The sequence below is a fragment of the Mustela nigripes genome, chromosome 17 (assembly GCF_022355385.1).
Source record: "Mustela nigripes isolate SB6536 chromosome 17, MUSNIG.SB6536, whole genome shotgun sequence".
Lineage (NCBI taxonomy): Eukaryota > Metazoa > Chordata > Mammalia > Carnivora > Mustelidae > Mustela > Mustela nigripes.
In genome coordinates, this window is record NC_081573.1 from 4,366,370 (window position 1) to 4,389,757 (window position 23,388).

At 53.5% G+C, this 23,388-nt stretch overlaps 3 protein-coding genes and 3 non-coding genes across 7 annotated transcripts; 5 read left to right on the forward strand and 1 right to left on the reverse strand.

Moving 5' to 3' along the window:
* The first annotated feature begins 1,232 nt into the window (after window positions 1–1,232).
* LOC132005866 (outer dense fiber protein 4-like) lies at window positions 1,233–4,440 on the forward strand. Its single transcript, XM_059383377.1, has 4 exons — window positions 1,233–1,470; window positions 2,037–2,183; window positions 3,927–4,058; window positions 4,373–4,440. Exons 1-4 carry the CDS (start codon window positions 1,233–1,235, stop codon window positions 4,438–4,440), a joined length of 585 nt encoding a protein of 194 aa, XP_059239360.1.
* A 2,172-nt stretch (window positions 4,441–6,612) lies between these two features.
* Window positions 6,613–12,524, forward strand: LOC132005338 (Friend virus susceptibility protein 1-like). Of its 2 annotated transcripts, none has more exons than XM_059382341.1 (4): window positions 6,613–6,964; window positions 8,722–8,765; window positions 10,378–10,421; window positions 10,792–12,524. In XM_059382341.1, the coding sequence occupies exon 4, from the start codon at window positions 10,851–10,853 to the stop codon at window positions 11,724–11,726; it is 876 nt and encodes a 291-aa protein (XP_059238324.1). In that variant the 5' UTR covers window positions 6,613–6,964; window positions 8,722–8,765; window positions 10,378–10,421; window positions 10,792–10,850; the 3' UTR covers window positions 11,727–12,524. The 2 variants fall into 2 exon arrangements, with proteins under 2 accessions (XP_059238324.1, XP_059238325.1); XM_059382342.1 differs by lacking the exon at window positions 6,613–6,964 and adding an exon at window positions 8,240–8,281.
* Window positions 8,549–8,639, forward strand: LOC132006247 (small nucleolar RNA SNORD88). Its single transcript, XR_009401030.1, has one exon. It is a non-coding gene; the product is annotated as a small nucleolar RNA SNORD88 (small nucleolar RNA).
* On the forward strand, window positions 10,196–10,289 carry LOC132006246 (small nucleolar RNA SNORD88). Its single transcript, XR_009401029.1, has one exon. It is a non-coding gene; the product is annotated as a small nucleolar RNA SNORD88 (small nucleolar RNA).
* LOC132006245 (small nucleolar RNA SNORD88) lies at window positions 10,636–10,726 on the forward strand. Its single transcript, XR_009401028.1, has one exon. It is a non-coding gene; the product is annotated as a small nucleolar RNA SNORD88 (small nucleolar RNA).
* A 1,743-nt stretch (window positions 12,525–14,267) lies between the features above and the next one.
* On the reverse strand, window positions 14,268–18,516 carry ACP4 (acid phosphatase 4). The gene is made up of 11 exons (XM_059382814.1): window positions 18,412–18,516; window positions 18,235–18,339; window positions 18,076–18,162; window positions 17,087–17,233; window positions 16,678–16,776; window positions 16,488–16,583; window positions 15,599–15,731; window positions 15,437–15,519; window positions 14,847–14,971; window positions 14,462–14,640; window positions 14,268–14,383 (listed from the first exon to the last, which is right to left on the reverse strand). Exons 1-11 carry the CDS (start codon window positions 18,514–18,516, stop codon window positions 14,268–14,270), a joined length of 1,275 nt encoding a protein of 424 aa, XP_059238797.1.
* Between the last annotated feature and the right edge of the window lie 4,872 nt (window positions 18,517–23,388).

A 23,388-nucleotide genomic window follows, 5' to 3' on the forward strand; every position in this document is an offset into this window, starting at 1 on the left:
CCAACCTCACGACAAGAGCACGCATCCAGATGTCCTTCCAGCAGCTCCCAGCAATACCCAAAAGGAGACCCCAACCTCTCCATCCATTCTCCACAGTCGCCAGGCCAACACACAAGACTCTCAGCCCATTTCCTACAGGCATCAGGTCAGCATCCAAGAACCCTTGCCCATTATCCACAATCGCCGGGTCAGCACCCAAGAACCTCCATTAGTCAACAGTCTCTGGGCCGGTACCCAAGACACACCATCTGTCACCCACAGTCGTCGTGTCAGTACTGAGGACACACCAGCCACTCTTAGCAGTCACCGGGTCAGTGTCCAAGATGCACCATCAGTTAGCTACAGTCATCACTTCAGCACCCAAGATGTTCCACCCAATTTCCAAACTCACTACTTCAACGTTCAAAATTCTCTGTTAATGACTAACAACTCCCTGACTAATATAGAGTCAGATACCCACAGCAGAAGTCAAGCTAGTAGCAATAGCCACTGGCCAAGACACTGGAGTTCTCACTCAAGTATTCAAGGCCTCACACCGCCAGTTAGGGCTAAAGTCGATGTCCCCCCTTCAATTACTCACAGCCCCACAGTCAGTATCAAAAGCGTTGAATCAGTCATCTGGCCCTCCCAGGAGAGTTTCAAAGGCTCTGTGGACAATACCCAATCCAACCAGAGTACTCTAGAAAATAATATCCAGAGCACACAGGCAAGCAGATCCAAAGAGATCAATGCTGACAGGTGAGAGGCAGTGGTCCAGGCAGGGGGCCAGGTTCTGGACTAGAATTCTGGGGAAGGGACAGCATGCAAAGGAGAGGAAGCAGAACTAAAACTAGTATACTGGAGGCTGGAGCATGGACCCAGGTGTGGCAGGAGGCTGAATCAGAAGGTTGGCTGTGGGTGGGGCTTGGCATAAAGGCTGGACCTGTGATTGATTCAACCTAGGAATGGAGTGTGGGGGTGGCACGGTTTGGAAGCTAGATCTGGAGGTAAGGAAGCCTAGAGGCTGAACGTGGGTGAGCAGGTTCTAAAGGCAGGACCTGGGGGATACAGGGCATGGAGGATGGACATAGAGAAAAGAAAGTCTGAAGGGTAGACTGGTTGGGACGGGGTCTGGCAGCTGGACCTGGGGTGGCTGGGCTGGGCTGGGTGGCTGGACTCAGTGCTGACACTGGTGGTGGGCAATCTGCTACAGGTTTCAGAACAGGGGTAGACACAGCCATTCACAGCTGCCCATGGGCTGGCGGCTGCTGCACGGAGCCAAGAAGATCAGCCGTCAACTGAGTCTGGCACTAAGCCTGGTTGGCATGATGATCATCGGTCTCATCTCTCTGGGCCAGCCCTGGATCCACTTCCAGGTGCCACTCAGACCTCCTGAGCACCCTGATGGCTTCTTGACCATCCCCATCAACACTGTCCTCTTTGTGCAGTGCCCTGACATCTCCTGCCTACATGAGTACGACCAGAATGCTTGTAAGGCCTGTTCTATACTCACCATTCTTGGGACTTATCTCTCCTCTTTGTCCCAGGGATCCTTCTCTGCCTTCCCTGGGATGGTCCTCACTGCCCTGGGTTAGTCTTCCCTTCTCTTAATAGTTCTCATTACCCCTTGGATAGTCATCCCTTCTCCTCCCCCAATGGTCCCCACTGCCTCAGGACCATCCCCATTGCCCTGTGCTCATCTTCACCTCCATGATGCCCAACCTCACAGTCCTTATAACCCTAGGATCTTACACATTATCCTGAGGCTTTGCACCCCATGGAATCTGCCCTCATCACAGAGCTGGTTCCTCAATGTTCATCTCCCCTCTCCCTGCCCAAGAACCTATTCTCATTGACTCAGAGGTGTGCCCTCTGTGCTACAGGCATCTGCCTTAGTATCTTTTCTCTAGAGACCAATTTCAATTTTGTTAAAATGAAGATGAAGAATCTGCAAGGGAGAGGGTTCATGAATATTCCCAACTTCACTGGGGACCCTCTGCACCATGCTCAGGGACCGAGTGCCTCTTTCAGTGTTCCTGGTTTTCTTCCTTCCCCAGATTTGCTGGACTTTGCCTGGGCCTTTCTCCTCCTCGCCAGCATCGCCAGCTTCTGCCTCTGCATTTTACTCATAAACATCATCTTCTTCACCAGCTCCAACTTGCCCGTGCTGGACTTCTCCAACGTCATCATCAGCCTCCTGGCAGGCATGGCACTAAGATTTTTCCCTCAGGAACCAAGGCGAGAAGTACCTTGTCTGGTGCCCATCATGATATCCAACCCCCTCCCCACCACATTTCAATCCCATCCCCATCTTCCCTTTCATCACCAATCCCAGTCCTATGTGCCTCCAAATCTCCAATCCATGCCCATAAAAAAATATGAACTTCCAATACAACCCCATCTCTAGCCCCAATACCAGCTTCCACTTTGCCTCCCATCTCTATCACCAACAAATCTCAAACTCACCCATTTCCCCCTTGGGGGTACCGATCCCCATCCCAAACTGCATTCCAATCCTATCTACTTTTCAATCTCTAAACCATCCCCATTCCCATCCCCAATCCCTTTCCAAATCTCAACACCCAACTCAACCCCATACCTAACCCTCCTCGACACTCATTCCAAATTCAACCCAACCCTATCACCTGTGACCCTCACTTTCAAACTCAACCACAACCCATCCCCAACCTCATCCTCCATCCTTATCACGCAAACGTCAACCTCTACCCAATTAGCCATTTATAGTTCCAACTCGCATCCCAAATCCTATCTCCCCACCACCGCCTGCTCTGTAATTGTGTTCAAGCTACTTAATCTTTCTGAGCCACAATTTTCTCATCTGTAGGATGGGGATAAAATTTCCCACCACATGGAGGTATACTGAGGACTGAATTAGAATATGTTGCTACTTGATGGTAGATATTTAACTTTGCCCAAGTCCTTAACCATGACAATCCTCCCACCTGACACAAATAACTCAAAATTGATACTCTGATTAGTCTAGTTTAAAAAGAAGATAAAAGGAGGAGAAGGGTCTAGTTTCCCACTTGCATGCCAAATACACTTTTTAAAAGGAGGTGGGGCGGCACTTCAATTTGGAAATGAAGGATATTACGTTCCTGTTATTTGTAGTAATTGACCACAACTTTTATTTGTATCAGGAAAACATTCTTGGAGAGGGATAGCAAAGTCAAGAATAAGCAACACTCGAACTTCCTGTTGCCTTGTGTGCAAGAAGTATTTATCCAATTTGTTCAGCAGCTCTTCCCAATTGTTGAAATATAAGGTACAAAGGGTATAAAACACCTTAGTTTTGTGTCATTTATAGAAGACATTTTTCTACAAAAAAATTCTGCCCATTCCTTTTAATTAAATGGAAAACACCTCCTATATTATCTTTCAATAACATAAAGGAAAAAATTACCCAAGCCTTCACTACCCAAATTTTAAAAGTTGAAATATTCAGAATGAATGGGTTTCTTGTCCCCTCCTTCAGAAGCCCAAAATTAAAGACACAATACAATGATAATAATTGAGCTCAATTCTGGGCTCACTGTGTATCAGGAAATGTGCCAATCTCAACAACTCATGATAGTCCAAGGAGATGAGTCCTATGATTATGCCTGCTTTACAGAGGAGGGAAATGAGGCTCAGAGAGATGAAGTGGTGGGAGAGATGAGGTGGGAGGGAGACGCAGGGCAAGAGCTCTGGTCTGTTGGCTCCAAAGTCTGTGGTTTTAGACACCACCATGGCCTGGTTGAAGACTTGCGCTTCCAATGTTCTCTACCATGACAAGGTCAGGAGCCTGGTTTCCCACCTGTGCACAGAGGTACAGGGAGGCAGCAGAAAGTGGGACAATACTGATCAAGTGCTAGGCAGCTGCACAACTATGGGCAGGGTTCTGCACACACCTGATGCCCAGCTTCCTAACACCTCTACTCATGCAGGGACCAGCATCATCTTGGGTGTCCTGTTCTACCTGCTGCAGGCCAGGGAATACTTGCAGGAAGGCATGACTTACAAGCTGGGGCTCAGCTTCTACCTGGCATGGATCGGCGTCTTTGTCTTCCTGATGACTGGTCTGGGTTCCAGTGGGGTTGGGTTTGGGCATGGGTTTTCAGGAAGACAGACAGGGGCTGAGTGGGATAGAGCTTGGGGTGAGGATGGATTGTGGATAGGGCTAGATAAGATGGGACTGTGGTGGGAGACAGGATTGGAGAGATGAGGGTGGGAATGTGTGGGCATAGGGCTGGATGTGGGGATGGGGTTGGGTTTGGATTTGGGAATGGATTTGGGACAGGGTAGGGGTATGACTGGGCTTGGGGAGGGAGTTGGGGTCAGGGGTGGGCTGTGAACTCTGCTTCTCACCCTCTCTGCTCTCTTCTTTCTCCAGGCTTCTTTTCCTATCTCAACTACATGAATTTCTGGTCCATCCTGGCGCTCCAGGCCATCTGGACTTAGGACGTGGGAATGACTCCACCTCTCCAGGCCTGTCTCCATGGCTCTCTGCCAAGTACCTGACAACCGGCTCTCAAGCCCTCCACCCCTCTGAGAGTTTTTGCCCTTTTCAGTCCTCTCTGAATCCCCCCACTCAGATTAATAATTAGTATATCTAAATAATCTGTATTCTTGCCCAGAATATTCTCCTAGCTCAGGAGAATATTGTTAAGTGTCCTGTAGAAATGCCCCTCTCCTTGGGCCCTCTGGGGTAGAGGGACAGGTAAGGGAAGGAACTCAGGAGAAAGAGATGCAAGGCACAAGGTCAACAAAGAGACTGAGCCAACAGTTCCTGGCATACATACAGATGATGCCGATCAATATTTGTTGGATAGCTGAGTCTCTACAGGCTCTCAAGGCTTTATCTTTTACTTTCATGAACGCCAGTAATGTGCCCCTTCTGAAGCCAATTCTCTCTGCACCCACACTTTGTCTCCTGCTTTTCCCAGCATCCCCCATTGCGACCTCCTCTTCTTCCTTAATCGTCCCCCAACACAGAGCTGTTTTAAAAAAAAAAAAATTGTCTATTTACCTGTATACCTATCTTTAAGGTTGTTCGATGTGACATATTTTTGCTCTCAGAGTCATTTGCTGAGCAGAGGCAGGGTTGAAACTCAAGTACAGATTTTATTACATTGCCTGGGTCCCTCTGCAGGGTCTCAACCAGGGGGACCCCTCTACTTCCCTTTCACACAGTGGTTAAGCTAGAAGGGTTGAGGGTAGGCTCTGCCACTTATTAGCTCTGTGACCTGTGCCCAGGTATTGAACCATCTGGGTCTGTTTCCTCATCTGTAAAATGGGGGTAATGATAGTACTTCAACTTAGATAGAATTTAACATAACACCTAGTCCATAGTTTGTGTTCTTTAAGGGTTACTAAAATAATCCTGCCACTTCTCTCCCACAAAAGGTTCTCAAATTATCTTCATCTTTAATGTAAATTGAGCTTCAACTATGTGGCAGACACTGGATCGATAGCAGTGATCAAACTAGCCACAAATCCTTATTTTTATGGCTTGACATTTTGGCAGAGAGGCAAAAATATATGCCCACAAAGAGATATGTTAGGGATAAGTGTTATGAGGAAAAATAAAAGAGGGGAAGAGAGACAGGTCTGGGAAGGGGTGGGGTCTCCTTGCCAAGGTGACATCTGAACAGACACATGACTGAAGAGAGGGGAGCCATAGGGATAGACTGAGGGAAATGATTCCCGACAGAGGGAACAACAAGTGCAAAGGTCCTGAGGTACAAATGTCCATCCTTGGCAGGCTCCAAGAAGACTAGGGAAGCCCTGAGCAAGGTAGGGGGGGCAGGGACAGAGGGGGAACAGGAGACAGTTCACTCTGGCCTTTGTGAGCCACAGTGAGGGCTTTGCTCTATTCTGAGTGAGGCAAAATCCAGTGAAGGGAATGTCTCATTTTCTTAACAGGAGGGTGTAAGTCTCTTTTACTTCAGACCATAAACTTCATGGGAAAAAAACAATCCAAATGACAAGGGAGACAATGTGTGTTCCACTCCAGAAGGGAATACTTTGCCTCTGTTTAAGGAATGAGGTCACTCTATATGTACTGATGGGCAGGAGGACTATTTATGGGACAGAGTGGAGGAGGGGCGGGAAACATCATTACCCACAATACTTGTATGCGTGTGTACAGCCATAATGTTAAAAGTCTACACCACATCGACAGTGGCGACTCTAGTGAGTGGGTTGGGTTTGAAGCGGAAAGTTTCATTTTTTATCTTTGAAAAGAAAATGTTTACAATCATTGTCAGTTGAAAGACACTCCCTAGAGCTCCAACCCTACGAAGAATCCAAGCCCCCAGGTCTTAGATCATCTAGACTGGGGGTGGGGAGTTGAGGGCAGGGAATCCGGACCTCAGCCCAGGATTCCAGGCCCCCAGCATCCTCCTCCCTTTGATCCAGACGTCCAGGCTTCCAGCCGGGCGTCCAGAGACCAACCCCTCCTTTCGCAGCTCAGGACCAGCCTCTCATTCTGCGCCACGCGAGCACCGCCCCAGAACGTCCTTGTCAATCTCCGCGCTGGCCCCGCCCCGGCCCTGCGCTCGGACTTCGTCGGGGTAGGCCCCGCCCCTTGCGCCCAGGGCTGGCGCCGGTGCCCCGCTGGCAATTCCAGTTGCCTCGCGGTCCTTCTCCGGCCGCATTCGGGGTCCTGCCCCTTTTCAGCCCGCCTTTGTTACTGTCTTCAGAATTGCCTGACTCTCCTGACAGGATAACGGGGCCCGATATCCCACTGCTCCTTTTCTCCGACTCCAGGGACAACATTCTGTTGTCTGTTCAGGAAGATTTTGCGAGAATAGGCATTATTCGCTTTCCCAAGCGCCAAAGTTGGTTTTCCGACACCGGTGCGTGTGCTGGACGCCTCGGGGCGGAGCCCGGGCTGGCGCGCGCGGTGGACCCGGCGAGCGGCGCGCACTATAAAGCGGGACGCGAGGCCACCGGCGCACGCTTTGGAGAGGCTGAGGGACGGGTAAGATGTTCTTGTTCTTATGGCTTCATTCCGTTCGCGCGTTTGGGCTTTGGGATCTGGGTAGCTTCTGTCAGGAGGTGCCCCAGGGCTGCGGCGAGGCGGCCAGGTCGTCGCGTGAAAGGGGTCTGGGCCCTTGTGAGACCCCGGCGCGCATTCCGAGGCGAGCCTAGGGTTCTTTGCGGGGGGTGCACCTTTGCCAAGGGCGGTCAGGGTGGGGAGGACTCTTGCCGCCGGAGCGAATGAAGACTCCCGGAGCTAGCGTGCCTTTGTACCGCAGTCTGGCTGCGCCATCTCTGTTTCCCACGTTGCAGGGCTCCGCCATCTTAACCACTAATCTTGGGCGGGCTGGGAGGGCTGGGGAGCGCGTGTGACTCTAGAGTTTCTCTTAGGTTTTCCACCCCTGTGTTAGCTACATTTGTTTTCCTTAGGCCGTCGCTGTTTTTTCGATTGCACATGGCTGGCATTTTGTACAGCCTACCACAAAGTTTATTGGGGGAGGATTTCTAAGGAATGAGGCGGAGCAGAGTCTCGAAATGAATTACTGGGTTGTTTCTGAGAACCATGTAGGTGTGGTTTTAGGAGTAAGCAAGTGGGGCCTTTGTTTACCCTCACGAATCATTCTGACACGGCCCGTCCAGGTATCCGGAGTTTTGTGTTCACTCCAAGCATCATTCTCGTGAGACGTAACTTTTGGGCTCATTGGTCCTTGGGGTCTTGGACATCCATTGGTTTCCTGATTCCGGAGAAGACCCAGCCCCGTGGCAGGTGGCTGATCATCTGTCTCCCCACCAGGACCCACCAAAAATCCTCTCTGAGTTTTTTCTCCCTTTGGGCAACCACCTGGAAAATCATTGACTTGATCCTAACAGTGGCCGCCCCACAAGTGAAAGGATTTTTCTCCTCACTCACTGGTGCGCCCTCTGTCGCTGTTGTCCGATGTATTTCTGCTTCACTTTTTATCATTAAAATCCTCAGGCTGGTGGGAATGCCACCAAAGTTTAAGTTGTAACGTTTTGCCATGTTTGCTTTCCTTGGGTTTTGAAGGCACGTTTTTAATTTTATCGAAAATAGTTAACACTTTATATTGTATTTGTGGTTTCAAAGTCGTCTCCAAAATGTCTTCCTCAGCGGATTTATTCCAGAATGGTTGCAGTAAAGGGTCTCTGGTCATTGCATATGCTGCTTATATCTTAGGGGTTTTTGGGTTTTTTTGTTTTTTGTTTTTTGTGTTTTTTTCCTAGAATAGCTCCCTCCTTTATCTCCCAATAGGTTCTTCCAAGGGATGGATGTGTACCCTAGCAGCTTTCATTGCTTCAGGTACTAGCAAGTAGAGCCAATGCTGAAAATCTGTAGAACGGGGCAAGGGCTGATAGACACTGGGGTTTCTCCATGTAGTGGGTTTGAGGACAGTACCCTGTGGACCTATGACACTGGGGAAGTGGGGTATGGCGTGTCTCCATAGGGAGAGTTGAGGGCTTTCAGACCTTCCTGATGGGTTTTGTGTTTCCAGTCTCTTGAGTGCAATTAATCTGGCCTCTGTTCCTGAAGGTGAGTGGTCTTGGGATGTGGTTGCCTTGGGGACCAGGGCTCCCATGATGTCCAGCACTGGGCTCCTATCACCCGTGAGGATGCAGTGCCCCCCAGGACCTTTGACACCTGGGGATCTGAGAGGCCCTGGTTTGGATGTCTCTGGACCACCACCCCTGCCCCAAGACTGTTTCTTCCTCCACCCTCCCTATGTCCTTTCTGTGTTACAGGTGTATCTTCAAGCTGAAGGACCACCCACTACGACCTCATCTTGGTGAGAACCTTTGCTTCCACTCCCTGGCCCACCTGCTCCCCCCCAACCCCAAATCTAAAATACCTTCATTTGGAGTGACTTCACTTCACATCTCTCTGGTGTGTGGACATGTATTTATGGGCCAGCGTTTGTGCTGGGGATGCAAATCCCCATGCAAATCCCTGTTCATTTATAGCCGTGGAAGTGTAGCCAGAATGGGCCTGGGTTCAAATCCCAGCTCTGCTCTTCATGAGCTTGGAGAGCTAGACAAGTGATTGGTCTCCTGAGCCTCAGTTTCTAAGTCTGTCAAGTAGGCACCACACTTGAGGAACATATGGGCTTGAGTCCTCTGTGCAGTTGGGGAGAGGGCAGGGGGAGAGGGTAGCAGTGATGTTTCCCATCTTCAAAGGTAGGGGTTGAATTAGATGGAGAATACATGGATTATGGAAGAAAACATAAACCTATATATGGGTTTCAAAGAAAGGGGCTAACCAGAAATCTAATTTGCAAAGTCAGCAGAAAAAAAGAAACAAGCTGGCAACATTTATCACTGTTAATACTGAGGGTTTCTTTGAAGCAGAGCTTAGCTTCCCCAGAATCCTTTACCTATAAGCTGCTACAGTTATTAAAGTTACCCTTGATTTACACAGTAACCATTGTCTAAAGGGACCCTTTATCTGGAGAATGTTGCTCAAGTGTTTCAAGAAGCTAAATCCTAAAATGGGTGTAGAGACCTGTTATCAGAAAAGAAACCAGTGTTCTTGGCTCTAGGACGCTCTTTTCTGTTGGGAACAGAACTGCAAGTATGTTCTGGTGTCCTTGGAGGTTTCCACTCTTCTGACAGCACTTCAGGGAGAAGAAGCTACTTTTTGTGATAAGTGAGCTCAGATTTCAGATCACGAGTATCTGAGGACCAGGGCTCTTCGCCTAGGGTGTCCTTCTGCAGAGCATTTCATTGCCGCTGAGAGGGAATTTCTGAGAAAGTGGAGTAGGGAGTTTCCATTTGTTCAGCAAGGACAGGTGAGGGGAGATGAGAGCAGAACTGGAGGCTTTGGAAGAGGTGCAGGGCAGGGTGGGAGGAACGTGAGGTACAGACAGAGGAGACATGGGGTGTTTCCAGTAGGGGCTCCTTGGAGTTGAACACAGGAGGGAGGCCCCCATCCCCCCATGGGTCTGTCAGACAAATCTCTGTTTTCCAGGAGGAGAAGCATCCCTGGGTGGGGTGGGGTGGGGTGGGGGCATGCTGTAGTCAGTTGCATTGGTGATTGTGTGGGGGGAAATATGGCATCAAAAGGCATGTGATGGGGGCTTGCTCCTTGGTGCCTCAATGGCCACGTATCAGTCATTTGTCCCACCTGGATGAGCTCTTGTCTGTCATCCCCCCTCCCCCAACCTTAGGACTGGAGGGAGGTGGCTCTGCGACCTGAGTGAGGAGGTGACAAAGGGTACCAGGGCCCCCATGATGCCCAGCACTGGGCTCTGACCTCCCCTGAGGACAAGGTGCCCCCCTGGGACCTTTGACACCCGGCGGGATCTGAGGGGCCCCCACTCTGGAGAGGGAGGGATGGAGGCCCATGGCTGTCCTGTGCCCCACTGACCCGCTCTTCCCTCCCTGACCCCTTCCCGTCTGCAGGTGGTTCCTCCAGGAATCAAACAGCCACACCATCCCTGTGCTTGGTAAGAACAGAAGAGGGTCTCTCTTATTATTAATACCAGGATAACTTATTGTTGTAAGATCTGTAGATGATGCTCATCCTGCAAAAGCAAATGCTGAGTTCTGGAGTCACTTGATCCTCACAGTGTGCCGATGGGGGGAGGTGGCAGGAGGAGGTGGGTACAGGAGAGGTTGCAGTGATGCTGACTGCCAGGGCTTTTTGCAGGGACTGTGCTTGGACCCCCATGATGTTCAGCACTGGGCTCTGACCTCCCCTGAGGACACAGTGCCCCCCGGGACCTTTGACACCTGGGGATCTGAGGGGTCCCACTCCAGGGAGGTGCTGGAGGGTGTGACTAATTTCCCATTGATGACCTCTGTCCTTCCATAAAGGTCCTGCGGCGGCACCCCTCCGGGCTTCCTGCTGTTACCTGCAGGGGACAGCTGTGACCATGGCTGAGAGAGCACTGGCACTCACCCAGATAAGGCGGGGGGACCGTTACTACACGTACACCGAGCTCCTGGCCATCTCACGGCGCTTCAAGCAGAACCCTAATGAGCTCATGATCACCTGGATCCTGCGTGTGTATGACCAGGGGGGCCCGGCCCTGTCCCTGAATTCTGGAGAGCTGGCCCTGCTGGGCGACCTGACCAGCGATGCCATCTTCAACTATCGCTGTAAGACCCTGCGGGGTGGCTGCAAGTCACTGCTCACCTGGCTGCTGCTGGCCTGGCGCCAGCGCTGGGAATCCTTCTTGCACTTCGAGGCTACCGAGCTGCCCTTTCGACCCTGGACCACCATGGAGGAGGGCATCCAGCTGGTACGTGAGCTGGGCATGCTGGACTGGATCTACCGCGAGCCATCCTCGCCTCCCGCAGGCGAGCAGGGGCTAAGGCCCGCACCTGAGGACGTGCCCTTCACGCAGGGCCTCCAGCGGCGCCTGCTAACGGCCGCACCGTCGGAGCTGCGGCTCTCGCTCGTCAGCCTGCTGGTCAAGGGCATGACGGTGCTGGAAGCGGTGATGGAGATCCAGACCATCGCCGACGTGGGCCTGCTCTGGCGTCAGAGCCAGCCAGGCCGTGCCAAGCTCATGTTGGGGCCCAACCCGACACGCAAAGACCTCATGGGCTGGCTGCTGAGCCATGGCGTGCCCAAGGAGAGGGTGGACAAGCAGCCCACCAAGGTGCTCCTGGAGCTGTACATCAAAGAGGCCAAGCGTAGCCGCAGCCACCCAGCCTATATGCTGGGGGACGAGCAGCCCCCACCTCCCCCCTACTCAGACCAGGCCTGTGGGGAGGAGCCGCCTGTGCCTGTGCACCATGACTAGGCCTCCCGGCCAGGTTTTCAATGGGACTCCGTGGCAGAGGGAGGCTGGATTCCAGGGGAAACACACTCTGGCTCCACCTACCCACCAGAACCCCCCCCCCCCCCCCCGCCCCCAACGTCATAGACTGAGGGATGGCCCGTCTGCCTGTTCTCCAGCTTCCCCACAGCAGGCCGCACTGTTACTGTATTTGAGGTTCCCAGAAGAGGGGACTGTCCTTGCCCCCAGCCACCCCACAGGTGTCACCAGCCAGAGCAGTGGAGGCAGGTGAGCCAGCCAGTGGCCCTAGGTGCCTCGTTCCCCTGGGGCATGACCTGTTCCTTTTTATCCGTTACATTTCAGCCCGATTGGCACAGTGGGTGGGCAGGCACCCACCCCTTGGCCACATGGGCCCCCTAAGCACTACAGGCCAAGTGGGGAGACCCCACGGCCCATTGATATGAAAGCACCTTGAAGTTTGTACCTTTTTTAAGGTATTTTTAAATGCAGTGTTTTTACCTAATGATTTAAAGCATGTACATTTTGATTTTAGGGATGCTCCTTTCTCTTGGAATGTTTTTTCCCCTTAAGACTTTTTTATTACTGTTTTGCAATTCCTTTCCCATTTAAAGTGGACCTCTGCTGTTTGCTCACCTGGAGAAGCAGCTGCCAGTCCCATTAGGCAGATGTATGACCTCTGGCCAGTGTTGGTCACATCTGGATTAAAGATGTTGGGGCCAAGAATCACAGCTTTGTGACGACAGCCAGCCACCCTGGCAGGCCACACTGGGCACATGGGACTCATTAAATAGCGTGAGCATTGCTGTGTGTGGACCTTGGTGTCTGAGCAGGGTTGTGGCATGGTCCTGGTGGGAATCTAGAACTCTCCTGGGGGAGGGTAAGGTCTTGCACTGTGGCCCTAGGAAAGCCCCCCAGCCATCTCCTTGGGCCATCCCAGTATGCTGAGAAGTCTGGGCCCCTACTGGAGTCACTTAGAACAGGGTAGGGGAACCTGCTAGAACTTTGGGTCCAAATCTCTAAGCAAGAAGATGCTTCTCGCCGCCATCACCACCAGCTCTCCCCACAGAAGCTCATGAAGACACTCTGCAGCCCTGTGATGGCTCCATACCTCCAGGGCCAGTGATGGGCAGGGAGGTATGGACATCAGTAGAGCTGAGCCCACACCCAGGGATGGGTGTGAAAGAAGATCTCAAGCTTTCCTAAATTGTACAGGCTCCAGGGCTGCTGGCCCCAGTCTGAGGGCCCTGGGCCTTATTCCCCCCCAGGTAGAAGTTTGGGGTCCTCATGGCTAGAAGTAGCTTCTGTCTGTAGGCACCCCATCTCTGACCACCTCTAGCTACCCTAACCGATGGGCACCTGTACACTGGGCTCTCCACGGACAACTCAGGTGTGACCATCAGTGCCACATGCTAGGGGTATGGCTGGGGGGACTGGTGCTGCACATTTGGGGCACTTGGCACGCGGTGGGAGTGTGCACCTCCCCTTGCAGGTTGAGCGGTTAGGTGTGGGAACACGTGAACGAGCCTGCTGTTCACTAGCAGGTGTGAAGGGCAGCTTGAGTCTTAATGCCGTCACAAGCTGTGCTTACAATGAGGGGAGCCCTACCTACTCTGACCAGCCAGGCCTGGCCAGAGACCCCAAGCTGCAGCCAATGCAGCCGGGGCTGGAACGTTACACTTTATTTCATTTAGCCACGTGGCAGCCAATGGATACTGCTGCAGACCCCCACTCACCCCCTGCCCCCCACCATTGCGCAGCAGCCCTGAGTGATGTTCCCAGCCCCACCTGCTGTGCTGGTTCCCAGGAGGTTAATGGCCAGGGTTGTGGGGTCTGATGAATTGGGGTTCTGGGCTCTGCCAAGTGAGGTGGGAGCAGAGGCTGGTCACTCAGCTTGCCTCAAGCTTGCCCACGGCTCTGGACCTGGCACTGCCAGAAGGCTCTCCTGCTACACTGCAGGCCTGACCCACCCCGCCCAGAAGTTGGGGGAAAAGGTGACACCAGTCCCTACTGCCCCAAGAGCCTGCAAGGGTCACCAGAGCCAGATTGGGTCCCAGGAGCCCTGTCTCCACAAGGCGTGTGACCTGTGCAGGGGTGCCCAGAGCAGGTGCACACCTACAAACCTGTAGCCCCACGTGTACTGATGTAGCATATACTCCCCAGCTTGTATGGAGACAACAGGAACACACCCATACACAGCAGCCCCACATGCACCAGCACACACGTGTATGCATAGAAATGTGTCACAGGGACACATGCACATAGGCACCAATGTGAGTCTCTGCTCCTGTGTAGAAGTGCAGAAGCACACGTGAATGTGTAGACACAGGAGCCAAACACGTACACAAACCACCCTGGGCACACATCCATGACACACGCAGGATCACACGCACAACTGCCTGCAGCTTCCTGGCCAGAGAGCCCCGCCGCCCCCATCTCCTGCAGGAACAGGTGCGCACAGTAAGTCACGGAAGCCAAAGCAGTGGGTGAGCAGACATGTTGGGGTGCAATGCCAGCTGTGGAGGAGGGGGTGCCCGGGTTCCCAGCTCACACAGGGCGCCCCCAGGCCCGCAGGCAGCTGGGTCTCCAGGCCAGCAGGCCCAGCCCCACGCTGAGCGCCGCCAGCACTGCCACAGCCCCGGCCAGCAGGGGCACCACAGTGGCTGTGGGGAGAACATGGGAGTGTGAGTCTCGGGACCTGGGCCCCCCCACACTCCCGCCCCAACGCCAGTGGCCATCACCTGCAGGGGTGGCAGGCTCATGGGAGCCGTGACAGGGGACCCCGTGAGCTGGAGGCCGGGCCGGAGCAGTGAGCTGACGGAAGCGGGCTAGCGGGCAGGCGCCAGGGCACCCGGGGAGGCTAAGGGTCAGGGGCAGTCCAGTGGAGTCGTTGCGGTAGAAGAGGGAGATGGTGACATTCCTGGAGGAAGACAGGAGGTGATAGCACCCAGATCCCTCCTTACCTCCCCCGTCACTGACTTAAATCTGGAGTGGAGACACTGGATTCCTGATTCCTACGTATCAACCTCCTTGAGCCATCCCACACAAATCCCCCTCTGCCTGGGACCCCATCTCTTCTTGAGACAGTCCTGTCCCGCCCATTCCCGGGCACTGCCCTCTCCTTACCCTGCATCTTCATCCGGGTCCCCGAGGCGCCTCCGGAATTCAAAGCCGAGGCAGGCAGCATACGGTGGGGTGTGCCCATCATAGAGACCCAGGGCTCCCTGGAGGGCCAGCAGGGTGCTGTCGTGCTGCAGGTGGATCCCAGGGCTGAGACACGCTCCTCTTTTGATGTCTCCCCTCTCCTGAACTCTAGACTTATGCATCCGGCTTCCTCCCAGATGCCCCCCAGATCTCTTAGAACCAACCCTGCCCCCCAAATCAGCTCACCCTGGAGGCAGTCCCACCAGATACAGGAAATCATTTAATGAAAATTGGTCAAAAAGATGCAAAAATATGATTGGGCAGCTCAGTTAAACAGCTTGTCTTTGCAGAAGAGCCAGATTCTCTTATAACACCAACACCTCCCTCCTTCTAGACTATATACCTCTAGTGATACAGTCTGAGAGTACGGTTTGAAGATATGAGTTACCCAAGGCAGTGGGCTGAAGTTCCATTGAGACCACCCCACCAGCTCTTCCTGACCATCCACATTGCCATCTGACATCCCCCATCCCTGTGCCCACGTGGCACTGCCTCCCTCCCCAAAGACTCACAGCTGAGTACATAACCATCTTGAGGGGCAGCCCGAGGTGCTGGGCCCGAGAGAAGTTGGCAAGGATGGCATCCAGCAGGATCCCTGTGAGGACAAGAACAGTGCTAAGAATCCCCCAAAGGAAGGCGCTTAGGCCTCCCAGCCTCCCAGCCCCACACCTCACCCCCTGTCAGCTGGGCCTTCTCCGCTGCCCGGGGTGGACCCACATGGGCCCCAATATCCAAAGCCGAGATCTGGGCTAGGGTCCGTAGGACTTTCGGGGAGGCCCAGGATGGGAGGGGAAGACCATGGGCTTGCTGGAGAGAGACATGGAGAGAAGACAAAGTGACTGGGACATTCTGAGCTTGTTATGCTCTCCTCAGGCCCTTCGAGTACTTGTGCTGTCCCCCTGAGCTGCAGTCCTCTCTCCCACCCCTCCGCCAAACCCCTCATGGGCTGGCTGGTCAGGAAATCATGGCCAATAGCCATCATTAATTAACAATAATAATGACCATCACCCCACAGCCCAGGAGCCCCCACGCAAGGAGCCAGGGGTGTTTCAAACATCAGACGTTTTGGAATCTAGAAGGTTCCCATGGTGGCAATACCATCTCCCTCAGAATACATCCAGTGGGGGCTAGGCAGCCCTCTTAATCACACACGTTGTTACTCCCACCGTGCAACTAGGGTAATTCTTACGGAATGGGCTAAGCAAAGACTATCTATCTAAAGAGCATCACACCGGTGCCAGTCGGTCCCTGCTGCCCAAGTTCTGGGTTTGGGAGCCTTTCCCACAAGAGATCTAACAGAGGAGGAACAGCAAACATGTAGCCTCAACCATTCCTGCAGGCCTGCATGCCAGGCATTGTTCTAAGCATATTGCGTGGATTAACCCGTTTTGATCTTCCCAGAAACCCCAAGTGCTGTTGGTATCCCCACTGTGCAGAAGGGCAAACTGAGGCACCAAGAATTAAGTGACTTGCCTGAGGGAACGCAGATAGTGAGCAGCAAAACTGGGATTTGAATCCAGGTGCCCTTAATCACTCAGCTGGTTGGGTGGGGCAGGGGCTCACCTGGCATATCAGTGTGTCTAGAACCTTCCATGCCCTGCGGAGCGGCTCTCCAACCAACAACAGCCCGGTGACGTTCTCCAGGTGAGTCAGGAAGTCCTGGGTGCACGGAACCTGGGTGAGTCCAACCGGCCGCCCCCGGCCCCGCCCCCGCCCCACACCCTTCCCAGCGCGCCCCGCCAGCCCAGCTCACTGTCCAGCCCTCCAGGGCAGTCTGGTACTCCGCCGCCTCTGTGGCCTCTCTTAGCAGCTCATGGTATCGGGGACAGCTGCGCATGGGGAACCTCAGCAGCTGGGGGAAACTGAGGCTCAGAGAGGACAGCGTGACTGGGACCCCACAGTCGCAGTGCGGGATCTGGGGCTGTGGAGCCCTCGTCCAAATCTCTCTTTTCAAAATATGCGGTCTCTCCCAAATCTGGCCGCACATCATGGGGATGGCGGCTCACGACATCCATGAGCCACCTAGACAGCTCTGTCGCAGGGCGGGTCTCACTGCTCCCAGCCAGCACAGGCTGCCTCTCCCAATCACTGGCTCCCCCCACCTAGGGGTCGAGGTCTCACTCCATCCCTCCCACCCCCCTGCACCTGTCCAGCCCCCTGACCTTGTCCTCGGTGATGGGCACTGTGTGCACCGGGATGGGCCTCCAGGCAGCCTCTGGGCGACCCGGGGCAGCCTCAGGGAACAGCCCTGCGAGGTTGGCCTGAGCACTCTCCAGTGTGCGGTCAAAGTCAGTGCTGCGGACATACACCTGCGGTGGCGGGGAGAAGGCAGGCAAGGGGCTCAATGTCGGGTCAGAGGTTGGCTGCAGCATCAAACTAAAAGCTTCAGATTAAGTTCAGGGTCGAAGGTCAGGTGTTGGAAGTCAAAGCTGAGGGTGAGCGGGAGTGTCTGGTCTTCCATGTTGGAAGATGGGACCAACAGTCAGAGGTCAAGGTCAGGAGCAGTGGGGTTGGAGGTCAGAAGTTGGGCGAACATGTGGGATTAAAGGAGTCAGTTGCATCAGTGAAAGAAAGGAAGATCACAATTGCTGATGGCTGGAAGTTGGAGTTCAAGGTTTAAAGGGGAGGTGGAAGGACATGGGACCAGAATTCAGGACATGTCTCTCAGGGATCAGAGGTCAGAGGTCAGAAGGAATGATCCTAATTGAGAGATATCAAAAGACAGAGGAGGACATAGGAAAGACAAATCAGATTTGACGAAGGGCAGAGATCAAACACTGAACTCTTGAGGGCACATTGAACCACTGAGGGTCAAAGTCAGAATCAGTCAAGTTTTGGAATCAGAAACCAGAGGTCAGAAGGTCTGGTTAGAGTTGGTGGGTGTCTGAAGACAGAGGGGAAGGCCAGGAAATAAAGTCAGTTGATGGAGCCCAGAGATCAGAGGTGAAGCATGGGACACGTGTCGAGATGGGGTCAGAGGTCAGAGGTCAGTGCAAGTTAGCTGATGGATTGGAGGTCAGGGATCAGATATGGGGTGCAGGTCAGGTTATTGGGGGTCAAAGGCCAGAGGTGGAGGCCCAACTTTTGGAGTCAGTGGAGGTCAGAGGTGAGAGATCAGAAGGCCAAGCAAGGGTCATCTCATTGGCAGTACCTCCTCCCGCCGGTACTCCGGGCTCAGAAAGGCCTCATAGCGGCTCCTCAGGAACCGTCCCAACTCCAGCTGCTGGCGGACCCCCTCCTGAGGACAGAGGAAGCCTCAGCAGACCCCTCCCTACCCCACCCACTCCTCCCCCGCACCCCGGCTTCTCACCCCTGTCAGCTGTCCCAGGCCTCTTGGCCACACAGCTGCAATTGCCTCCTTGTGTGGGTCCGTGGGGTAGGAGGCCAGCGGGGCCCGGTCACCATGGCGGAACACCTGGGGACGGGACCAGGTCAGGGCTGGCTGAGGAGAGGGGAGAGGCCAGGCCAGGGCAGGGGACAACCTCACCACAGCCACAAACACCAGGGGTCCTTCGGTCAGGGGCTGGGGCTGCAGCAGCGGCAGGAGCAGGAGAAGTCCAGCGGGGAGGCCCCAAAACCCTGTCCCAGCCATCTCCGCACAGCCCAGACGCTGAGCTCAGCCCACCGTCTGCGCCGCAGCCCCACCTGCTCATTACCCCTGCCTCAGCACCCCCCGGAAAGCAGGTCCTGGCATGCCTCCCCCAGGAGCCGAGGTGGCCTCCTGGGATCTGGCTCCCCTGGGGCCTTTGCCAGCCTTGGATTTGCCAGTGGATCAGCCTGTTTAATCTTCACTGCAGCTCTGGCAGGGGCTGATTCTGTTCTCACCATCCCCATTGTGCAGGTGGGGAAACCGAGGCACAGCAGGGTCAGTAATTTGCCTGAGGAACACAGGCAGTGTGTGGCAAAACTGGGATTTGAACCAGAGACCCTTAACCTGGGTGCGAAAGGAGACATTCTAGACACATTCTCTGCCTTCTCCTCCCTCCTCACAACGTCAGTCTGTCTTTTCCTATTCTCACCCCTTCAATGTTGGCACCCTTTGAAGCTCTCTTGGGCTTCTTGGAGATGTTACCTTCTTCCGGTGCCACCCACAGCTGGCCACAGCCAGCACAGCCCAGTGGTTGAACACCCAGACCCCAGCTTTGGCTTGGCTGCATTCAAACCCCCTTTACAAGCTGTGCAACTGTGGGCAAGTTACGTACCTCTCTGTGCCTCCTCATTCATCAAATCCATACAATGGGAATGAGTGCCATCTGTGCCTCACAGGGCTGCTTTGAGGATGAATGAGTTCAAAGGGCAGAGTGTCACCTCGTTGGGACCATGTGTGTACCTGGGACCATGTATGTATCCAGCAACTCAAAATTTTGGCCGTTCTGCCCATGTCCACTAATGACCACGAGAAGGCAAAGGGCATGGCATTTTGGGATTACAGAGAATTTAGCGAGGAGAATTCACAGAGATGGGACCTGTGGGTGATGACCTTTGACTGTACTTTTTTCTTTAGCCTCCATATTTCTGGTAACCGGGAAGTTAGTTCTAAGGTGTAACAAACAAAAAGAGTTGGACACCTATAATGCCAGCGGGAAGGTTGGTGGGGTGAAAGTCAGGGAACCCGGGGTTGGGGGGGACACAGTTGGAGTCTCTGGCGCTGTCCCTGTGCCTGTGGTCCACAGGTGGGCAAGTTGCCACCCTGTACCCCCCAGCACTAGTGACAAGACTCATGGGAATGCTCAGTTCAGCTGCTGCTCCTCACAACCTCGGGTCTGGCAGACTGCGGGAGAAAATTTTCCCAGGGGCCACCTCCCAGCTTCCAGCCTCTTCCTTGTTCCTAAGACACTGACAGTCAGAGCTGACTCAGTGCCTCCCCTGTTCACAGCCTCCCATGGCTCCCAGCACTCTAGGGTTGGGGGGCGAGGGGGACAGATTTCTCAGTGTAGTGTTGAAGATCTGGATTCTCTGATTTCAAACGTCCCCATCCCAAATTCACATACTGCATGTAACATTCTGCCTCCAAGTCCCCTCTCCCTCCAGTATCTGTCCCATGTCCCCTCTACCCAGAATGCCCTTCTCTCGTCACCACGGCCACCATTCTGGTCTCCCAGGCAACCCCTCTTACGTTCTAGTGGCTGATCTGTCCTCTTTGCCTCAGAGTCCAGGAAAGGAAGAGGAAGGTCAAGCAAGCACGGAGTTCAAGACCATGGCCATGAACTTTCAGGAAGTGAGGAGGGGTCTCGCAGGGGGAGGGAGGTCAGAGGGAGGGAAGGAAGGGAATAAGCCCTGACCTCTGACTGCTCCCCCCAGAACGTAACCCTGGCTATGGCTGTATTCACCATCCTTGCCTCCATCTACTTCTTCAACAAGGTGAGTGGGAAGAGGGTAAGGGTGGTGAGCTGAATCTCTGTCTCTTTGGCCCCAATTTTTTTTTTAATTTTTTTTCTTTGGCCCCAATTTTAACCACTTAGCCTCTTCTCCTCTCCCATGCCTCTGTGATTTTCTGTGTCTTCCTCCCTTAGGCTCAGCAATGAGAAGACACAGGATGCCTAATCCAAGAGCATTCGGCCCTGGATCATGACTCTGGCCTCTGAGACCAAATAAATGGACTGAATCAGCACAACCTGTTTCATCCTGGCTGGTCACAGCCTCCCCGGCTCTGTTGGAGGGGCAGGAGGAGGGGGGCCAGGAGGGGGGCCAGTCTCCTGGGCCTGATAAAGGAGGGGCTAGAGGCCCGGAGTCTCTGGTTTGAGACAGGGAACCCAAAATTTGAGCTGAGTTTTGAGAGATGAGTAGGAGTCTTTTGGGAGCAGTTAGGAGGAAGGACATTTGTACTCTGGGTGCAAAGGCACAGAGGGAAGGGGCACCTGGGTGGCTCAGTTAAGTGTCTGCCTTTGGCTCAGGTCATGATCCCAAGGTATTGGGATCAAATCCCACAATGGGCTGCCTGCTCAGCAGGGGAGTCTGCTTCTCCCTCTCCCTGTCCCCCTCCCCTCTGCTCATGCTCTCTCTCTCTCTCTCTCAAATAAAATCTTAAAAAAAAAAAAAATAGAAGGCACAGAGAGGAGAGAGAGCAGGACTGACTCACCTGGCATCAACAAGAACTGCTGCGTACTTCAGCTACATTCCTTCTCTCTGAACCCTGGTTTTCTTCTCAGTCAGACAAAGGTGAAAATTTTTGTTCAGTGGGCTCTGAAGGCCACAGCCAGAAAAACTTGAGACCAAAGACACAAACTGAGTTTGTCAGGTATCATCTTCATTGTTATATTTTGCAACACATCTTTCTCTTTTCTTAGAAAACTTCTACTCAACCTTCAATACCCACTATTAATGCCCCTTCCTATAGAAGTGTCTAGACCTCCAGACAGTCTGTTACTAGCTCCCTCACTAACCACCTCCTCCCCACTGCCTGCCTTCATCCCCAGCAGATGGAATGCCCTGGAGGACACCCCAGCCTTTGGCTGAGCTTCCTCCACTTTCTTATATGATGAACAATTTTATTTTGACTCAATATCTAAAAGGGCAGCTCCTGAAGAGGGTGACCAAACATCCCGACTTTCGCAGGAAAGGCTTAGCAAATTTCGATTAGGAACGGACTTATAGCCTCACTACAATTTTGCCTCGCGGATTGCAGACACCTTGGGCCAGTTGTTGCAACGTCATTGGTTAATAGCGTCCTCTTTATTTCTTTTTTAAAGATTTTATTTATTTATTTGACAGAGAGAGATCACAAGTAGGCAGAGAGGCAGGCAGAGAGAAAGAGGAGGAAGCAGGCTCCTGCCGAGCAGAGAGCCTGATACAGGACTTGAACCCAGGACCCTGAGATCATGACCTGAGCTGAAGGCAGCGGCTTAACCCACTGAGCCACCCAGGTGCCCCCGTCCTCTTTATTTTTCAAAAACGTCCTGATGTAGAGGTTAGTTTTACTTACGGGAAACCCTGGCTGCAAAACTAGGAGCCACCACACGAGGGAGGTGTTGGACCATTTTCCCAGCCAGAAGGTAGTCCGCCCGGCTCCGGGAGGGAACTTGGCTTGGGCAAACCGGAATTCAGAGACCTTCCTGGCGGGCTCCCACCAGGGTTTCTCTCTCCCCGGACCTTCGCCTTACTTCCTGTCTCTAACCTCTAGCTTTCACAGAGGTCCTTTACATCCAGAGCTGACTCTGTCCCTCCCTGCTAGCAGCCTTCCCATGTCCCCCATCTCAGATGGCCCCCCTCCCCCAAGAGTCCCAGCCCTTCAGCTTGGCCTTGGAGTTGTGTAGGACCTGACGTCCCTCTAGTCTTTTTTCTTTTCTTTTCCTTTCCATCTCACCTACACCCTTCGCACAGCTCCCCCGCACCCCGCCCCAGTATATCCTTAACCACATATAACAGAGATAGTAAAAAATGTTATTCCCTTGTGTCTTTGCACATACAAGCTGTGCTTCCCGCCTGGAGTGCCCCTTCCCACCTCTGCTCTGCGTCTGCTTCCTCTAGAAGGCTTCCTAAAACCCCTCCTGCTCCCAGTGTGGCTGCTTGCTCCCCCCTCCCATCCTTGGTGGCCGTGACCAGGGAGCTTGAAAGTGGGGTGCACAGAATAGGATCTGACTCCTAAGGGACCCCCAGCTTGGGTCTTGGCTGTTAATGCTTGTAGAACAACCAAATACAGACAGAGCAGTTGATCTGTGCATGCCCCCGCTCCCCGCCCCTAGGGTTTTCAACCACTTAGTGCTGGGGTTCTGGGTCCCCTGGGAGCTATTAAGGTTGCATTTCTACAACCACAGGCACTTCAGAGGGATGGGGCTCAGCCCGCTGCCCGTGGGGAGCTTTTGAAAGTCCCAGAGACCAGCTCTACCCTGGACCACTTAAACCACAAAGCCTGGGGATGGGGCCTGGACATCGATTGGATTTTAAAAGCTCCCCCTGGAGATTGTGATGTGCAGCCAGGGTCAGAGGCGTCTCTGTAATGCATTTTCCCAAGACAAGAAGAGAGGAATTTCCCCGCCCGCCTTGGAGCTCAGTCCACGGCAGCTCCGTGGATACATCAAAAGACTCAGAACGTGAAGCAAAATTTAACCTTTAGTTTAGCAACATTTGGGAGTTTGAAAACAAGAGAAAGACAAAGTAGTTTGTTCCCAGAGCAGGGCACCGGAAGGGCGATGGGGAGGCCCATTTCCCAGGGCAGTGAGAGAAGACAGGCATGATGATAACCAACGCAGTGCTGAGCCAGAGAAGCCGGTGGCCCAGGGCTGTCCCAGTGTTGCTCTGTTCCATCTGGGGGACCAAGGCGTCCTGGGCTGCATCGAACTTTCCAGTTTGAGCTCCCAGAGCCCTGGATCACAGGAAGCGCTCAGTCCTGGGATAATCAGGCTTGTGGAGGGTCACACTCATTCTAAATTCCTCAGCCATGTCCACAGTCCTGCCTTTACATGCAAGCCCACAGCCCGTGGTCTGTCTCCCTGTCCGTCTGTCTCCCCCGAGCGCTCTTCTTCAG